The sequence below is a fragment of the Triturus cristatus genome, chromosome 4_2, assembly GCF_964204655.1.
Source record: "Triturus cristatus chromosome 4_2, aTriCri1.1, whole genome shotgun sequence".
NCBI classification, from domain to species: Eukaryota; Metazoa; Chordata; class Amphibia; order Caudata; family Salamandridae; genus Triturus; species Triturus cristatus.
In genome coordinates, this window is record NC_140586.1 from 336,955,480 (window position 1) to 336,974,214 (window position 18,735).

Genomic DNA, 18,735 nt, shown 5'->3' on the forward strand with positions numbered 1-18,735 from the left:
TTTGGCCTGCACGTCAACACAATAGTGTTTAGTGAAGGTATGCGTGGTAGACCATGTGGCTGCCTTGCAAATGTCTTCTAAGGGAATATTGCCTAAGAAGGCCATAGAAGCCCCTATTTTACGCGTGGAGTGCGCCCTAGGGGGAACTGTGAGTGTACGTTTAGCCTTGAGGTAGCATATTTGGATGCATTTAACTATCCACCTGGCTATTCCTGATTTGGAGATCGGGTTGCCTTTGTGTGGTGGCGCGAAAGCAACAAAGAGTTGTTTTGTCTTTCGAAAAGGTTTTGTTCTGTCGATGTAATAAAGCAATGCTCTTTTAACATCTAAGGTATGTAGGGCCCTTTCAGCTACCGAGTCTGGATTTGGGAAAAAGACCGGTAGTTCTACTGATTGGTTAAGGTGGAAAGGGGAAATCACTTTTGGAAGAAATTTAGGGTTTGTCCTAAGAACCACTTTGTTACGGTGTAGTTGTAAGAAAGGTTCTTCAAGTGTGAGGGCTTGTATTTCACTTACTCTGCGCAGGGAAGTGATTGCGATAAGGAAGGCTACCTTCCATGTTAGGAATTGCAATTCACATTTGTGCATAGGTTCAAATGGGGGGCCCATGAGTCTTGTTAGAACCACATTGAGATTCCACACTGGGGCAGGTGGCAATCTTGGGGGAAGAATCCTTTTGAGACCTTCCATAAACGCTTTGATGGCTGGTACCTTAAAAAGGGACAGGTGTTGCCTATTTTGCAAGTAGGCTGCCAAGGCTGCTAGGTGTAATCGTATAGAGGAATACGCTAGATTGCATCTTTGCAAGTGTAGTAGATAGCAAATGATGTTTTGGATGGAAGCATCCAATGGATGTATGTCATTATTAGCGCAGTAGATGGCAAATCGTTTCCATTTAGCGGCATAACACGCTCTAGTAGTAGGTCGTCTGGCTTCCTTTATGATATTCATACAGTCTGGAGGGAGATTGAGGTAACCGAACTCTAGGACCTCAGGAGCCAGATCGCTAGGTTCAGTGTTTGAGGATCTGGGTGTCTGATTTCTCCATGGTTCTGGGTTAATAGATCCGGGGAGAGGCGTAGCTTTTGATGTGGAACTAAAGATAGTTCCAGAAGTGTGGTGAACCACGGTTGACGTGCCCAAGTGGGAGCCACTAGTATTAGTGTTAGTGACTGTTGTTTCAGTTTGCGTACCACAAATGGAACTAGTGGGAGAGGCGGAAAGGCGTACGCAAATCTGCCTGACCAGTTCATCCATAGGGCATTGCCCTTCGACTGTGGGTGTGGAAACCTGGCGGCGAAGGTTGGGCATTTTGTGTTTTCGGCGGTGGCGAACAGGTCTATGTCTGGTTGTCCCCAGTTTTGGAAGAAGGGGAGTAGAACTTTGGGGTGTAGTTCCCATTCGTGGATCTGTTGTGTGTGGCGACTTAGGAGGTCGGCCACTTGATTGTGGATCCCTGGGAGATGTTCTGCTAACAGGTAGATGTTTTGGGGAATTGCCCATCTCCAGATTTGCTGTGCCAGTTGGGACAGTTGGAGAGAGTGTGTCCCTCCCTGTTTCTGTATATAATACATTGTCGTCATGTTGTCTGTGCGTATGAGGACAGTTTTGTTCTTTAGGTGAATTTGAAAGGATTTTAGTGCTAGGAACACTGCTAAGAGTTCCAGGTGGTTGATGTGGAGCAGTTTTTGTTGGCTGGTCCATCTGCCCTGAGTGGTATGGTGGAGGAGGTGGGCTCCCCACCCCGTGAGAGATGCGTCTGTAGTTAGCACAACTTGTGGAAGAGGCTCTAAGAACGGTCTCCCTTTGGACAGGTTGATGGTGTTCCACCATTTCAGTGATCGAAGTGAGCGACTGTCCACCAACACCAGATCGGTAAGTTGTCCGTGAGCTTGGTTCCACTGTTGTGCTAAGCATTCTTGTAAGGGACGCATTTGAAGTCGTGCGTGTGGGACTATGGAGATGCACGACGCCATCATGCCTAGGAGCTGCATGAACACTCTTGCTGGAAGAGATGGATGAGTTTGAAATTGAGAGATGAGATTTTGTATACTGGCTATCCTGGCTGTGCTGGGATAGGCAATGGCTTTGGATGTATCTATGGTTGCTCCTAGATACTGATGTAAGTGGGAAGGTTGTAGGTGGGATTTGGGGTAGTTGATAGTGAATCCCAAATCGTGGAGAGTTTGAATCGTGCGATGAGTGTGGAGAACGCATTTTTGGTATGTATTGGCTTTTATGAGCCAATCGTCCAGATAGGGGAAGACATGGATCTGTTGTCTTCTGAGATGCGCTGCCACGACTGCTAGGCACTTGGTGAACACTCTGGGTGCTGTTGTTACTCCGAATGGGAGAACTGTAAATTGATAGTGTTGCCCATCTACCACAAATCGTAGATATTTTCTGTGAGCGGGATGCATAGGGATGTGAAAGTATGCGTCCTTGAGGTCCAATGTGGCGAGGAAGTCTCCCTGTTGTAAAAGTGGGAGGACTTGTTGGAGAGTGGTCATGTGAAAATGATCCGAATGTATATACTGGTTTAGTAGTCTGAGATCCAGTATGGGCCTTAGTGTTTTGTCCTTTTTGGGAATGAGGAAGTATAGAGAATATACCCCTTTTCCCTGATGTTGAAGGGGAACTGGTTCTATCGCATGTTTTTGTAACAGGGATTGAACTTCTTGTTTGAGGAGAGAGAGATGATGCGAGGACATTGGACGTTGTTTGGGCGGTATGTTTGGGGGGGATTGTATGAGTTCGAGGCAGTAGCCAGACTGGATAATTTGTCTTACCCACCTGTCTGTGGTGATGGAAGTCCAGACAGGCAGGAATTGTTGGAGTCGCCCCCCGACCGGAGTGGAATGGTCTGGGGGGAGTGGTGGCAAGTCACTGTTTGGTGGCTGGTGAGGTGCGGGTGTTGTTGTTGTTGCCCCGTCCTCGACCTTTGTTATTGTTTCCCCTATAACCTCCCCGGAAGTAACCTCTGTTAGGGGATGTTTGTCCAGAATTTTTAAAGGTGGACGTGGTCTCAGTTGATGTGTTTTTGGAGCCTCCTCTATAAAAGGAGCGACGAAAGGAACCCCGGTTTTGATGAGACTGCAGTGCTCCCATAGACTTGGCAGTTTCATTATCCTTTTTCATTTTTTCTAATGCAGTATCCACTGCAGGGCCAAATAGCTGCTCTTGGTTGAAAGGTTGAGCTAGAATTGCGGTTTGAACCTCCGGTTTAAAACCGGAAATACGGAGCCAGGCATGTCGTCTGAGTAAGACGCCAGTATTGACCGCTCTAGAAGCAGTGTCTGCTGCATCTAAGGCGCATTTAATGGAGGCATTAGATATTAATTTGCCTTCTTGGATGAGGTCAGAGGCCTGGGACTTAAAAGGTTCAGGCAGATGCTGCATAAGGTGCTCAAGTTGGTCATAATGCGCTCTATCATACCTGGCTAACAGGGCCTGGGTATTCGCAATACGCCAATGGTTAGCCGCCTGCGCGGCGACCCGTTTGCCCGAGGCTTCTAAAAGCTTAGACTCCTTGTCTGGGGGAGGCGTTTCTCCAGTTGTCTGTGAGTTAGCGCGCTTCCTGGCATTTGATACGACTAGGGAGTCTAAAGGGAGCTGGGCCTTAATGTATGCAGGGTCTTGCGGGGCTGGTCGGTACTTTTTTTCGATGCGTGGGTTGAGAACCCTAGCTCGAACAGGGTCCTTAAAGACTTCAGTAGCATGCTTTATGACCCCTTTGATCATGGGCAGTATGTGAACAGTCTTTTGTGACTGCTCAAAGGTATCAAGGAGGAAGTCCTCTTCAATGGCGTCTGTGTGCATTGTAACGCCGTGGAATGTTGCTGCCCTATTTATAAGTTGGCCGTACCCTAGGTGGTCATCAGGAGGGGAGGGCTTGGAAGGGTAGGTAGTGGGGTCAGGCATGTCAGGTATAGGATAAGACCAGTCATCCATGGGTGCTGGGTCTGGGAACGTAAAAGGGTCGTTTGGGTCAACAGGACCATCAAATAAATCAGGGTCCGCCCCTCCCCCTAAGTCATCATTATCATCCTGTGGAGGAGGTGAATGATAGGGAGATGGTAAAGGTAAAGGTAAAGGTAAAGGAGAATCAGGAGGAGGAGGGGGGGACGGGTTAGGAGGTAAAACAGGAGAGGAAGGACGAAGTGGTGAAGTAGCACAGTCCTTTTTCCGTATGGGAGCTGGGGGAGGTGTAGTGTCCAGCTTCCGCTTTTTATATGGGATGGCAGTCACATGTCCCGTTTTAGGATTGATGTAGATCCGCTTCTGAGTAGGATCTGGTCGAAAAAGATCATCTGGCTCCGAAGGTGGTGTCTGTGACGTCCGCTTCGGGTCTTTATGAGCTTGTTTCGGCGGGGACGCAGTTTTCGGCTCCGATGATTTTTTCGGGTCCGATGGATTTTTCGGTGTCGACTGATTTTTCGGTGCCGACTGATTTTTCGGTGCCGACTGAGGTTTCGGCGCCGACTGAGGTTTCGGCGCCGACTGAGGTTTCGGCGCCGACTGAGGTTTCGGCGCCGACTGAGGTTTCGGCGCCGACTGAGGTTTCGGCGCCGACTGAGGTTTCGGCGCCGACTGAGGTTTCGGCGCCGACTGAGGTTTCGGCGCCGACTGAGGTTTCGGCGCCGACTGAGGTTTCGGTGCCGAATGAGTTTTCGGTGCCGATGGACTTTCAGGCATCGATGTTGAAGAACGTTTCGGTGCCGGTGGAGACTTCGGTGCCGAGGAACGTTTCTGTGCCGAAGGAGATTTCGGTCTTGGAGCCTGTTTCGGTGCCGACAATGGGTGTTTGGGTGCCGAGGGTGTTAAAGGCACAATTAGGTGAGGTTTGCTCGAGCCCGAGCCACCCACAGGCTTAGATGTCTTCGGAGCCGGGCCCGAGGGCGGGGCTTCTGAAGAGGATTTCCGGTCGCGACTGGGCCCAACTGGCGGAGTCTTGACCAATGCTTTTTTGGATGGGGCAGGGGCAGGGGGGGTGGTACTCACACGCTGCCCTGGAGTGATGAGGTCATCGGAATCGTCGGCTTCGGACACGATCTCGAGATCTTCGGTGTCGTCTTCGGGAACATCTTGAGCAAAGATGTCCTCCGGTTCTGGAGCTGGTTTGGCCATAATATGGCGTCGAGCTCTTCGGTCCCGGAGGGTCTTCTTCGAACGGAAAGCGGAACAAGCTGGACAGGTGGACTCGTTGTGTTCCGGCGACAGGCAGAGGTTGCAAACCTCGTGGTGGTCACTGTGGGGGAACTTCGCTCCACACTGGGGGCATTTTTTGAAGGGTGTCCTGTCCATCAGCCGCTTCCGGAACCGGTCCGAGTTGATGTCGACGTCGATGGAATGAAGATTAAGGAGTTAAATTGATTGCTGGAAGTTTTCTGCTGGAGCGGAAAAAAATTCATCCGAACCCAATGGCGGAAAAAAACAATCTGCCGATGGAGTGGATGCCCATGCGCACTGTTGTCCAGGGGAGGAGTCACCAACCTCGTGACCAAAGGCTTCTCCGAAGACAACAACAACCTGCAATCATCCGAGCCCAACACCAGATGGCGATCTTATCCTCAGTGTGTGATCTGCAGCTCATATGCCTCGAACAATGCCTTCTGATGGGTTAAATAAATCCTGATTAAGCTTTCAGATTAAGGGTCCCAAGCCTTCCCTTTCTAAGCATCATTTCCATACCTCTCAGGTTGTTAAGAATATCACGGGCCTCTTGAAGGGTAGACTTTCCTTTCTTTGCAGCTTCTTCTGCAAGTGCCTTGGCAGCATCTGCTCGGGCCAGCAACTGATCTGCAGTCTGAAACCAGATAAAATAAGTCAATTCAGACAACCTGACAAACCAGAGATATTCTCAGAGCATGCAATACAAAATGTCTCATCCTTTAAGACTTTGTGACATAAGGTTAAACAATGGCATTGGGTAGTTTCAAAGAGTGGTACATGAAAGCTTAGAAAATAGTTTAACTTAATTATACGGCAGAAAAACAAATCTGAGAAAACGAAAAACTCAAAACAAAAAAAACAAAAAAAAAACAAATCACACAAAAAACCACTTACCTGCTGCTCAGTCTTTCCTTTCTCCAGAAGATTTTTAACTTCCAGTTCTTTCCCCTTCATATCCTCTCTCAACTCGTCATAATCTTTAAGCTTCCTGGTAATCAGCTGATCCAAGTCATCTGCCTCCTTCTTGATCTTGTTTGCCTCATTCTGTATGTCAACAGAAAGGAGTACACATTCAGGAACTTATAAGAGAATTAATAGAGTGCAGTACGATTCCAAAACAAAATTAGTTCAATGTATGAAAAGGTTCCATTCAGGTAGTCATGCTAGGGGCCACACAAGATGGATCCCTCTAGAAGTCAATTCCTAAGAGGTGAGATAAGAGTTGGCTTATGATTCAATTGTGTCTAGTAAAGTTAGGACCTCTACTGTAAACAGTAAAAGGTACATAGGGGACTTAGTAAGATTCTTAGAGGATCACTGAAAGGACAGCTCAGAACCAAGAACAGTACTAATGTGGTAGACAAAGTCATCCAACGTAGAGCTGGCAGATGGCCGTACAGGGAGATAGCCTTTAGAGAACTTATGAATTAGTTGATGAAGATATCCATCATGAATGAGACATAAAGATGTAAAATATGGGTCTTAGGTGCCTTTATGTGAAAGCAAGGAAACCCTTACTTATCCTGTAAGTATCTATTCATAGCTTGTAGTGCGCTTTATTATGATGCAATTTACTTTCACAATACAAACGGTACAAAATGCGCGTTCACTTGCCACTCCATAGACACTCTCACCCCCTGTGTTTGGAAAACAATCTAACATGTTGGTGCCCATGCACATTTGCTACTTAGAGTGAAGTCACAATGCATCCTGCGACTATGAACTTTCTTCAAAGAAAAACAACATGCAAACATCTCAGACCAACACTGGATGGCAGGACTATGCAGAGCATGTGTATCTAGAACACCACAAGATACAAACAGTATGTTTCCCAACCTACACCATGAATGGGATTACCCTTTGACATTATAGACCCACTGACTCCATGGTAATCTAGAAACTACCATTTGGAAGCATTCAACAACTATGAAATATAAATGGGTGAGCAAGTTAAGAAACCTCTAACCCATGCTGCCAAAAACAAGGTTTATACCTCCAACACTTTGGTATCTACAACAGGTAGGCTGGTCAAATTAGCATATATCTCCAGAGCCTTGTTGCCAGCTTCCTCAGCCTCAGCATGCACTTTGTTAGCTTGCTTCTCCAAATCCCGTGAAATGTTTTTTGCTTGATTGTACCTAACAGAAAAATCAGAGTACACCATCAGCTACAACAAAATAAAAACACACGTTTATTATAAGGAGAGTTATTTGTAATATTTCCAGATTACAAACATTTATAGTCCTGATAAATGAGGCTTGGTTTGTTCCTTAGGATGAATACATTACTAAAGAATTGAGGGGTGTGAAGTCTAAGTATGGAGTGGGCCACAACAGGAAAGGGTCAGTACAGACTAGAAAAAAGAAAGAAAAAGCATTAATAAGGGAAACAGAGCTTTCAGATTATTCTAAGCGAGCAGTGGAGGATTTCAAGGTTAAGCAAACCGTTTTGGCTTGGTATGTTTGAAGCAAGATGAAGTTTTCTGTTAAGTGCAATAGAAATCATACGAAGTGGAAATAAAACTGCCAGCAGACTCACTTCCTGGTGAGCTCTTCAATTTCGAGGGAAGTTTGGTTCTCTGCAGAAAGTGCCTTCAGCAACAACTTATACGCCTCTGTGGATGTGTCATTGGCTTCCTTAGCAACACGCTCAATATCTCGCGCCTCTTGTCTGTGTCTGAAAGTAGAATGAATGTTTCATTAGCCTCACACATCAAACTATTTTCTGTATTTTATCACAGGCTGTAATGTGCAGAGCCTGCATGTTCAAGTAACACAGTTATGCTCACAGCAATGTACACCGGAGACAGTAAAGGCCAGCATGCCAAGCTTTCGCGAAGCATCACATATCTAGTGATTTTTACTAGAGCACGGTGACTGCACAGGGCAGTGCCCGTCAGCTGTAGCTTAAAAATGATGCAACCATGTTACAAGGGCTTACCATACTCCGGGGTGCTGGATGGACTGAATAATTCACTTTCATTACATTCAAGGATAACACTACGCTTCAGTGCCTGCCTCATTGATCTTACCTATCAGCGAGCCTCCGTGCTTCCTCCGCTAGTTGAGTCATGTTATTGGGATCGCTGGGAGATTCTGGTGAAGTGATTGACTAAGAAAACATAAAAAAATATATGCTCAGAATATAAACTCTCTCCTCCAGGCATCACCTATTGGTAGGTCATTTTCAGAAATGTTAAACACTAAGTAGCCTCTTTATTCTGTCAGCTATTAAGTGGATCATGTGTTGTCTATATACAAATGAGAGTTAGGAGTAAAGGCGAGGGGGAGATAGGAGGTACTTTAAGAACTTCTACAACCTCCACAATGCATTTTGGAACCTTCTAGAAGTAGAATGAGCTGCAAGATACTCTCACATCATGCTGGGAATTGCACAACTAACCAAATGAAAAAAGCTACATACCTGTAACTGCAGTTCTCTAGAGTTGGTATCTTTCATAGACTCATGTTTGAACTATTCCCTGAAGTGAGTCTCTCTGTAACAGTAACATGCAAGGAACTGCCTGCCGGGCTAGGCCCAAACAGTGCCACTTTATTTGCACATTCACTTCATTGTGAAAGGCCCAAACTTCAGCCAAAGAGGTGCTCCTTGTCTCAGCCCTCAGATCTCCACACCTCAGATTTCTTAGCACAAATGGATTATAAAAAGTAATGAAATGTTTAAGTTCAGCCTTTTTTGGGGAGAAGGGCAGACAGCCTGTGACTCAATGAAAGATGACAACACAGGAGAAGTACAGTTACAGAAAGCAACCTTTCTTCTCTAGCGTTGGAGCTTTCATAGATTCACATGCTTGAATCAGAACAGCAAGCAGTATTAACAATTTAGATATATACACAACAGCTAGAAGATAAAATAGATAAGCGTACCTTACTTGAAAAGATGTCGTAGAACCCATTGCCCCAACGCTGTGTCTTTGTCCGCTGCTGCCTCAAAGCAATACTGTTTTGTGATGGTGTGCTCATTTCTCCATGTTGCTGCACAGCAATGTTCTTAAGCAGCTCACCTATGCAGATTGCTGACAAGGTAACCATATTTCTCATGGAATAGGTTTCTATAGGGCCAGTTAGAGGTCTTCTAGCTTTCCCATGATCGAAAGCTATTGTTGCCACAACCCATCTTGAAATTAATGGATACAAGACTGGCAATCACTTATGTGGGTTGGAGAAAAAACAAAAAATTGGGATGATTTAGCGGAAGCTTTCGTCCCGTTTAAGGTAGGATCTGAGACAACTAACATCAAGTGAATGTAACGCTCTCTTTAGAGTGCTGGAGGAATCCTGAAGGAAAGCTTTTACAACCACAGGTTCATTCTTAGGAAAATCTGTTGGAACTGTCGAAATGAACTGTTTCAGTTCTTAGGGTGGCTCGATCTTTGGCAAAGTGTAAGCATGTGAAAGCAGGGATTTCACTTACTCTTCTCGCCAATGTAATGGTCAATCGAGTGACCCCCCTTCAATGTCTTTAAGGAATTCCTTAATGAACCTACAGGACGCAGTGAGGGTTTGCAGTAAAGTGCCCCTTTTTTGCATGGTTGACCCCCCTACCACTTTTCGCCTAATGTTGAAGCTCTTTTGACTAAGTGTGCCCTGGGTTCCTGACAAGCCAGGTACCCAGGGCCTACGTTCTATCGCTAAAACTGTACTGTTGCCCACCCAATTGGCAACTCTCAGGCCACATGCAAGTCCCTTGTTAAATGTACCATGGGCCCTGTGATGGGGAAGGCTTCTAAGGGCTGAAGCCCATATTGTGCCATCCTTAGAGGTCCTGTACCCTGACACACACACAGCTATTGCAGGCAGCGTGTTTTGGTGCAGAGAGATGAAAAGTCGACATAGCACAAATCCCTTTGTGCGATGTATACAACCCACTGCCTATGGCATAGGTCAGCCACCCCTCTAGCTGGGAGCACTATGCTACTCGGTGCATGAGCCCTGTACCCCTACAGTGTCTAAGTCAATTCTTAGACATTGTAAGTGCAGTGCTGCCATAAAGGGTATATGATCTGTGAGTTTGTCATTACAACACAGAAACATAATGGCTTTGCTGAAAAATGGGAAGTTTGGTATCAAACTTCTCAGCACATTAAACCCACACTGATGCCAGTGTGGGATTGAATGCAAAATGCACTCAGATGGCATCTTATAGATACCCCCTGAAAAACGACCTGACTCGAGTGTCCTGGCTGACTGGCTGCTAGCCAGCTGCCACCCCTAGACATGTTTCTGGACCCCTAGGTCGAGAGCCTTCCGCTCTCTGGGTCCTTGAAGAAAGAAAATCCTGGGCAGAGGTGCCAAGCCTCCTCCCACAGGATGCGCAGGGTCATCGCTGGGGAAGCTTCAAACGCATGCCGCCTTTGTGAGCCTCTCCAGACCATTTGCTGCTTTCAGCAACTGGTCCCCACTGGTTCTACCCGCCACTTTGGGTGGGAGAACCGGCGGGAAAAACAAGTGAGGAAGGTGGGGGAGGCGTGGTGAAGCACAACCTCGAGTCCCCGCCATCCTGAGGATGGGGGGGGGGGGGGGGGGGGGCAGCCAACAGGCTCCTGCCCACCTCCAACTGGAGAGTGGCAGAATAGGGGGTGTGCCCACCCCAGGGAAGGGACCCATTGGTCCCTGCCCTTTACCTACCTGTGACACCCCTAAATTTAGTATTTAGGGGCACCCTGAACCTTCCTTCCTCAGATCCAGCAACCTCAAGAAAAGAAGAAGAAGGACGAGAAGCCGTGCAGAGCTAACAAGTGGACGAAGCCCACTGACTTGGCCCCAGCCCTACAGGCCTGTCTCCCCTCGAACCTGCTCCTGCAAAATCCCGGCGTGTCCAGCGGCCAGCAACCTCAAAAACCCAGGAGGACCTGCCTGCATTCACTCTCCAAGCTGCTTCTCCCGTGAACACTGGACGGGTTTGAACTGCAGCTCCTGGTGCCAGCCAGGGACCGCGAATCCAGCACACACTGCACCCGCCGAGCCCGGCCTGTGTTTGAGTGAAAAAACACCACAAGGAGGTCCCCCCGGCAATCCTGACCCGAGATCCGTCGACCCCCGACAAGCCTCCAGACGACGCCTGCAGCCTCAATCCAGAAGACCCCCCCCAACCGCGACCAGAGCGGGTAAGAAAATCCGACATCCAAAGGCACCCCTGCACCAGACGCCCTTGTGTGCCCAACCCAGTGGTGCCTAACCATCCCTCTACATCCCAACTTACCCCTCTAAGTGGTGGTCACTCCTGAAAGATCCTCGTCCCCGAGCCTGCAGTGTTTTTGTCCCGTCGAATCTCCATTGAAATCAACAGGGCACCCGACCTCAAAACAGCGCCGCTGAGGGTGCCCCTTTTGTGCTAACTTGGTCCTCAACTTGCGCCGAGCTTAACCCTTGGAGCTTTGCTCCCACAGCCCTGTGGCCTGCTTGCCAGCCGCCACCAACCGGAGCCCCCCTATCCTCCATAGGATAACATTGGGCCTCAACACTCTGCACCCAGCTGCCCTAGTGCCACTGGGGGTGCAACAACAGTGCATCACTGACCCTGGGAGACCCCTATGTCTAACCCCAGAACCCTAACACAAAAGACCGATTACTTACCTTCAAACCGATAACTCATTTTTCCTCATAGGATAACTGACACTTTTTCTCCCAAAAAGTTTCTAAGTGTCGACTTTTTAAAACTACGAATATTTCTTAAAAATCAGCCAAATAACCAAAACGCATTTTCTCAACTACTTTCAGGAAATGTCCCAGTGCTGAATCTGAGATCCAGCACAGAGTAAGAAAAAGTAACGATAACATAACTTACCTGCTAAGTGAATTTCCTCCCATAGGATAACATCGGTGATTCTATGTGAAAACGTTTCTAAGTGTCAACATTTGAAATGCAATAATATCCTTTAAAACTCGTACTTTAAACCAAAACGCATTTACTCACCTGTTTTCAGGAAATGTCCCAGGGCTGAATCTAGGATCCAACCCTGTGTTAGCCAAAGTAATCTGAAAAGTAATTAACTGCATTTTACTTAAAAGGCCCATTCATTTGAATGTACTATACCTGCAATGTGTTGCAAACTGCTTACTTAAAACTGTAACCAAAACCAGTACAAGTTATACTGTAGATGTAGATGTACTTGTATAGCTGCAATTCTGAACTGTGTTCATACAAGTAATTACTACTGCAAAGTATTTATATGCTTACCTGTACCAGGCTTGCTTGGTTCTAGAAATAAAACAGTATATTTTTTTATACAAAAACAATTGGCCTAGAGTTCAGTTCTTGAGTGTGTTTATTCATTTGCTGACTGAGTGTGCACATCAAATGCTTTACACTGTCCTCTGATACTGCCTTACTGCTCGACCAAGCTACCACTTTAGAGAGTAAGGTTCTATCTAACTTTAACCTCCGCTAAACCTTTGGAGACCCTTGGACTCTATACACACTGTACCTCACTTTGGTGCAGTATATATAGAGCCAGTTTCTTACAGGCCGACACTTTGGGCAGGAGAAACAGTTGGGAAACCAAAATAGGCAGAGAGGTGTGCCCACCTTTGCCAACCCCACCCCTCAGGTGGGGGATGCGAGGTGAAGCACAACTCTCAGTCTCTGCCATCTTGATGGTGGAGAGACCCAGCCAACCAGAGTGAGGCTTATGGCCCCCCCACTGGAGGGTGGCATAATAGGGGGTGTACCCACCCCAAGGAAGGGACCCACTGGTCGTAACCTATACCTACCTGAAACACCCCTAAATTTAGTATTTAGGGGCAACACTGAACATTGCCTCCTCAGACAAGAAGAAAGAAGGACCGGAGAGCCGTGCTGAAGGAAGAAGAGGACATTAACTGACTTGGCTCCAGCCCTACCGGTCTGTGCCGACCTCCACCTGCAGAATCCTAGCACGTCCTGCAGCCAGCAGCCCCCCCAGAACACGGAGGACCTGCCTTGCCTTCCTTAACAAGACTTTTCTAGGTGCACTAAATTTGCTCACCAACAGACTGTGGCTCAGGCCAAATCCAGCAGTCTGCACCACTCTGTACCAGACGCCCATGGGCAGAGTTAGAGTGGCCCAACACCATGAGGTGGTCTCCCGGCGATCCTGACCTGGGATCTGGTGATCCCTGACCTACCTCAAGTCTTCTGACGACACCTGCAGCCTCTTTCAGGAGGATTCCCAACCCCCCACCGCCCCCCCCCCCCCCAACCACGCCCTGAGCCAGTAAGGAAAACTAGAAGCAAAAGACACCCTGCACCAGACGCCCTACCGCATTGGGTGGCCCAACAGACATTGTCCCGGCATCCCAACTTACCTCTCTAACCAGTGGTCACTTCCAGAAGATCTTCGTGCCAGAGCCTGCAGTGTTTGTTCTGACCGGAGCTTCCCCACTGAAACCAACAGGGCTCCTGATGTCGATCCTGCACCTGGGCACCCATTGGTACACCTTGTTTGCGGACTTGAATCCCCACTTGCCCAGAGCTAAAACCTAGGAGCTTTGCTCCCACATCCAAGTGGGGTGCCCGTGAGCAGCCACCAACCGGAGGCTGCTCACGGCCATTGGATAACATTGGGCCTCAGCACTCTGCACCCAGCCGCCCTAGTGCCGCTGAGTGTATTCTTTGAGTGCATCCTTGACCTTGGGGGAACCCTGGTTCTAACCCCAGAAACCAAACTCCCACAACCAAGTACTTACCTTTAAACTGATAACTTCATCTCCTCCCATAGGACTGCAGACTGCTTTTCTGTGAAGGTGTGGAGTTGGAAATTCAATGAGAACTTAACTGTGTTTACAAAAACTGACTTACTTCCCTTTTATTTAGGAAATGTCCCAGTGTGATAGCTAGGCATATCACACTGAGTAGAAAAAGTAATCTAAAAAGTAACAAACTATTTCTGAACATTTGACTTAACTGTATCTACATTTAACTGCATTCAACTGTATTATCAGAAAAGTACTATTTAAACTTACCTGCACCAAGTCTGGTTTGGTTCTAAAAATAAAATACAACAAAGAAATATTTTTATACAAAACAATTCGTCAGAGTTCAGTCTGCGTCAAACCATTTCATGCCTGAGTTTGTACAATAAATGCTCAACACTACCCTCTGATAAAGTCTTACTGCTCGCCCACCCTACCACAAATAGAGAGTAAGGTAATATCTACTTTACCCTCTGTAAGCCTTTGGGGATCCACTGGACTCTGTACACACTATACCTTACTTTTGAATAGGTATCTACAGAGCCAGCTTTCTACAGGATTCGCCTGGGGATCATTTATAAAAGTGAGACTGCCGCTAGGTAAACTTTTCTTGAAGTACGCTTCAATCCTGAACTTGCTAAGATCTGGTGGGTTTGGACAAGGGAAGGGTGCAGAGTGCAGACCTTTGGAGGCACAGCAAAGACGACATCTTTTCTATTTAGTGTTGTAGGATTTATTAGTAAATACAGCTCTGGATTGCACCAAGATATTTCTGCATTCCTCCAGGAGATCTATGTGCTGAAACACATGGAATTCAGGAGACACGCTGTCAACCTTCAAGATCATAGATTTTTATGGAGTATTTTGCACTGACATCTCAATATTAAGTCTGACCTCATACTTGCTGGGTGATAACTTCTCAAGTATAAGGCCTGTAAACCAGTCTTGTCTCTGCCAGGAGGGAATCTATGAGAATGAGTCTGCAGGACTCTCCCTTCATTTTGGCCACAGGCGTATCAGTAGAAAAGCGTAGCCAAACATTCTACACCATCTTATCACAAAAGCATTCCCCATGAGTTTGGCTGGAGATACCAGCATGCATAGTAACAGCATTTCTTGTGCTGCTAGCTATATGTGGTGTTGAACTGCCCAACACCATAGTTTTGTGCCTCTAGTGACAGTATCTGGGGTCGCATTCCTCCCAGTTTGCAGACATAAACATTGTCACATGTTGTCCGTCAACAACATCGCTGCCTCTCAACAAATCTGCGACGACCTATCCAACTTCAACCCCAACACAATTGCAAACATATACCGCAACTTCGCACACCAACTTACCCCCAGATAACTCATCGCTGCCCTACCCACCACCAACCAAGACGGCCACCTGAAAAACACTCACCAGAAACGACCCAGCGGCAATCATGCCCATCCACTCAGGGGCACCAATGGACCTATGCCCCCACCACATCTACAATCTGGGAACATCAGTACCACCTTGACCCACATCATCAACACCTCCATCATGCCATTTTACAGGAAAAATGGAAATTTGCAGAAATCAACTCTCTCCTCAAGAAGCCTAGTTGACCGAAACAAATTAGCATTTTTCGACCCAACTCCCTGCTCCACTACCTAGGAACAGTGATTGAGAAAGCCATTAAGCAGCTCACAACCCACCTTGAACTTCACCATCTTCTAGACAACACTCTAGCAGGATTCAGAAAGAACAGCACCACCAAAACAGCACTCATTGCGGACACTGACCTTATTTGAATCATCCCAGACAAGGGAGACAGCAGCCCTCATCCTGCTTGACCTCTCCATGCCCTTCGACACTGTATCCTACAACACCCTCGTCAGAAGGCTCCACGAGATTGGCATACAAGGATCCTCTGTGGATCTGTACCTGTATCACAGCAAGAACACAAAAGGTCTGGCTGCCACCCTTCACATCAGAGACCAATAAACAGATATGCAGAGTACCACAGGGACTGTCCCTCAGTCCCACCCTTTGCAACATTTACATGACACCGCTTGGCAAAATCCTCTGATCACAAGACATATCTCCTACATCCTTAAAGGCAACCTCAGATTCTCCAGTCACCTAGGCCTTGTGCAGTTTTTTCAGACTGCTTATCTCTATTAACCCATCAAACTATTTATTTGCACGACCGATCCTCAACTCTACGTGCCCCATATCACATCACCAGGGACCATACAGGACAGCAGGGCTTCTTCCAAGAGTCTAGGATTGTCCTATTTAGACTCGGATCTCTCTATGAAGTCGCAGGTGAAATCTGTGACGGGCACAGGTTTTAGGCTTTTAAAAATGTTGAGGAATTTTCTTTCTCTTCTGCCCCTGTCCCATAGACAGACTGTAGTTCAGGCTCTAATAATTTCTAGATTAGACTATGCCAATGTTCTCTATCTGGGCATCCCGAAATTTCTTGTGAACCGCCTGCAGTTGGTTCAGAATGCTGCGGTCAGGGCTGTTGTGAGGGTCGGCCCTAGGACCCATTTGGGAAGCCACTTCAAAACATTACACTGGCTTAAAGTTAAAAACAGAATTGATTTTAAGGCATTGGTCCTGGCTTTTAAAGCTCTTCACGATAAAGGGGCCTCTTGTCTTAAAAAGAGAATTACCCCCTATTGCCCAGGGAGGACGCTAACTTCTACACTACATCTGCTTGTGGTGGCAATTTTTTTTTTCGAACTAGGTTGTTCCTTCCAGGTGATTGTTAGTAAGTTATGGAACTCCCTCCCCCTGGCCCTCAGAAGTGATCCTGAACTCCTTAGTTTCAGACGTCATCTTAAGACCTGGCTGTTCCCCCTATAGATTGCAATATGTCGTGAATGGTAGGATAGAATACGTGTAGGATCTCTTTTCTCTGGCAGTTACTATTAGCGCCGGGATACTCTTTTTGAGTAGCCGAGCGCTCTATAAGTCCCCTTTAACATAACATAACTAGAGCTGTCCTCTGCAGAGCTGTGCTTCCTGGCTAAGTATTTGCACCTAAACAATGTTCAATATATCACCTCACGGAGACCAGTATTTATGTCGGTTTTTGGGGTACTGTAGGATGCCCGAGGAAAGCTAAGTCTTGCCATTGTCAAAAGTTTCGGTTTTTCTATAAACCTGAATAAGTACATCTTCTTTGTTCTTCACTTTCATGGTCTTCCAGAGTTCAAGGTCAGGAAAGCCTAATCTACACTTATGGATAACTTTCTGATGAAGTTCAGCTGTAAGTAATTATTGCTATTCGACACCCAGTGGAATTTAAATACATATTTTTCTGCAGCACTGCTGTGCCAGAATGTTATTCAGTGCTTACAGAGAACTTGAATTACATGTGGAAGATATGTTCACAAAAAACAATTACTTTCGGCATCAACAAGGGAGAGAGAGAAACGAAGGAGAAGTCAGAAGGATGGTGGCACATAGCAATGTAGATGGAGCATTAGGAGAGGCAAAAATGAAGGTAAGAAGAACCAGGTCCAACCTGCCAATTCAATCCGGTTAAGATGAATTGCCACTGGGTCAAAGATTCAGGTTGCACCAGCTCTGAGCTTTTCCACAGCACCAAGTTCCGTTCAGCGGACTTCGCAGAGAGGCTATAAAGACCTGTTTGGCTACAGCTTGCAGCCCTGCCTCTATGGAGGAATACGAGCTCCAAAAACATGACTAAGTCCGAAGGTAGAAATCTTCACTGGTATCATGTTGACTAGGGACATTCCTTGGGTGTGAAATTTGAATTTCTCCCGCTCTGAGCTTCCTGCCTAAAGTTAACTGCTTCACCGGTAGCTCAACCGATGGGTATCCGGCCTCGTGGAATCCCACTCAGCCATAGCCAGCTTCCTTGTCCAGCTGAGGATCTTTGACTTCCATTTCAGAGATTAAGTCAGAAGGTGATAGAGGGCTTCAGGTCCTGGGACTCCATTGGTATTTCTTTAGTGGTGGGGGATGTCTGGGCAGGAACCTCTATGTGCACGTTTCAACATCTTGTAGACACGTGCACCATGCACAAGACACAATTCTACTGCTTCCTACAGCTGTGCCATGCACTGGAGGCTTCCCTCTACTCCACAAACCACCAGCCCAGCACAATCACTTAAGAGACACATCTCATGGAAGCACGACTGAAGAGGAAGGGCATTTCTAGTCTTTACAGATCCCTAGTGAATAATTCCCGAACCCCATGACGACACAGGGAAAAGTGGGAGGGCGATGTGGGCCCCCTAATGAGGATAACTGGGTAGAGCCAAGAAGAACATGAGATGGAGAAAGGAGCAAGAGAATCAAGAGACAAATGATTCAATAAACGACTGAGAAATTATAGTGTGACATCTCTGAGAGGATGACTATTGAAGCGAGCACTGCAGGGGAACTGAGTAGAGGAAGTGAGGTTCATCAGAGCACAGGAAACCTGCTCTTAACAAGGGTGAGAGGAGCTTGCAGTCTTCTTTCCTAACAGCTACAACAAACTTCAACCACGAAGATGACTGAAGGACTAGGAACAGCAAGCAGCCACGACCCATCTGGAAACAAACACTGGCAATGCCAATAGGTCTGACTTTAAAGGAATACTGTATGGAAATGTGAGGCATTACAAGTAAATAGCATGGCAATGGCTAAGTATTGAGAGGAAGCAAATAACTGAGGAATAATACTGGTGTAGATTAAAAGGTCAGGCAACAATTGCACAAGCAAGCCAGACTTGAAAATCCATGTGGGTTAATTATTGTCTACCTCCTATCTGTGCTGCTGCCAGTCTAGTCGTCTAGAACACTTTAATAGCAGTCCAGTCCCTTGTTATCTCCTGCTTACATTACAGAATTTAGACCCTGGCTGGGCTTCTCAAAGCTAGTC

At 46.8% G+C, this 18,735-nt stretch overlaps 2 protein-coding genes across 2 annotated transcripts in view; one reads left to right on the top strand and one right to left on the bottom strand.

The window, feature by feature from the left end:
• The window catches only part of LOC146833833 (uncharacterized), a 338,179-nt gene that overhangs the window by 130,979 nt on the left and 188,465 nt on the right, over window positions 1-18,735 (top strand). The gene's annotated exons all lie outside the window — the stretch shown is intronic.
• The window catches only part of LAMC1 (laminin subunit gamma 1), a 329,476-nt gene that overhangs the window by 42,922 nt on the left and 267,819 nt on the right, over window positions 1-18,735 (bottom strand). The window contains exons 20-24 of the mRNA XM_085601731.1: window positions 8,204-8,283; window positions 7,711-7,848; window positions 7,166-7,310; window positions 6,067-6,216; window positions 5,692-5,806 (exon numbers count right to left, since the gene is read on the bottom strand). Of these exons, the coding sequence (XP_085457857.1) occupies window positions 5,692-5,806; window positions 6,067-6,216; window positions 7,166-7,310; window positions 7,711-7,848; window positions 8,204-8,283 (628 nt within the window). The remainder of the gene's footprint in view (window positions 1-5,691; window positions 5,807-6,066; window positions 6,217-7,165; window positions 7,311-7,710; window positions 7,849-8,203; window positions 8,284-18,735) is intronic.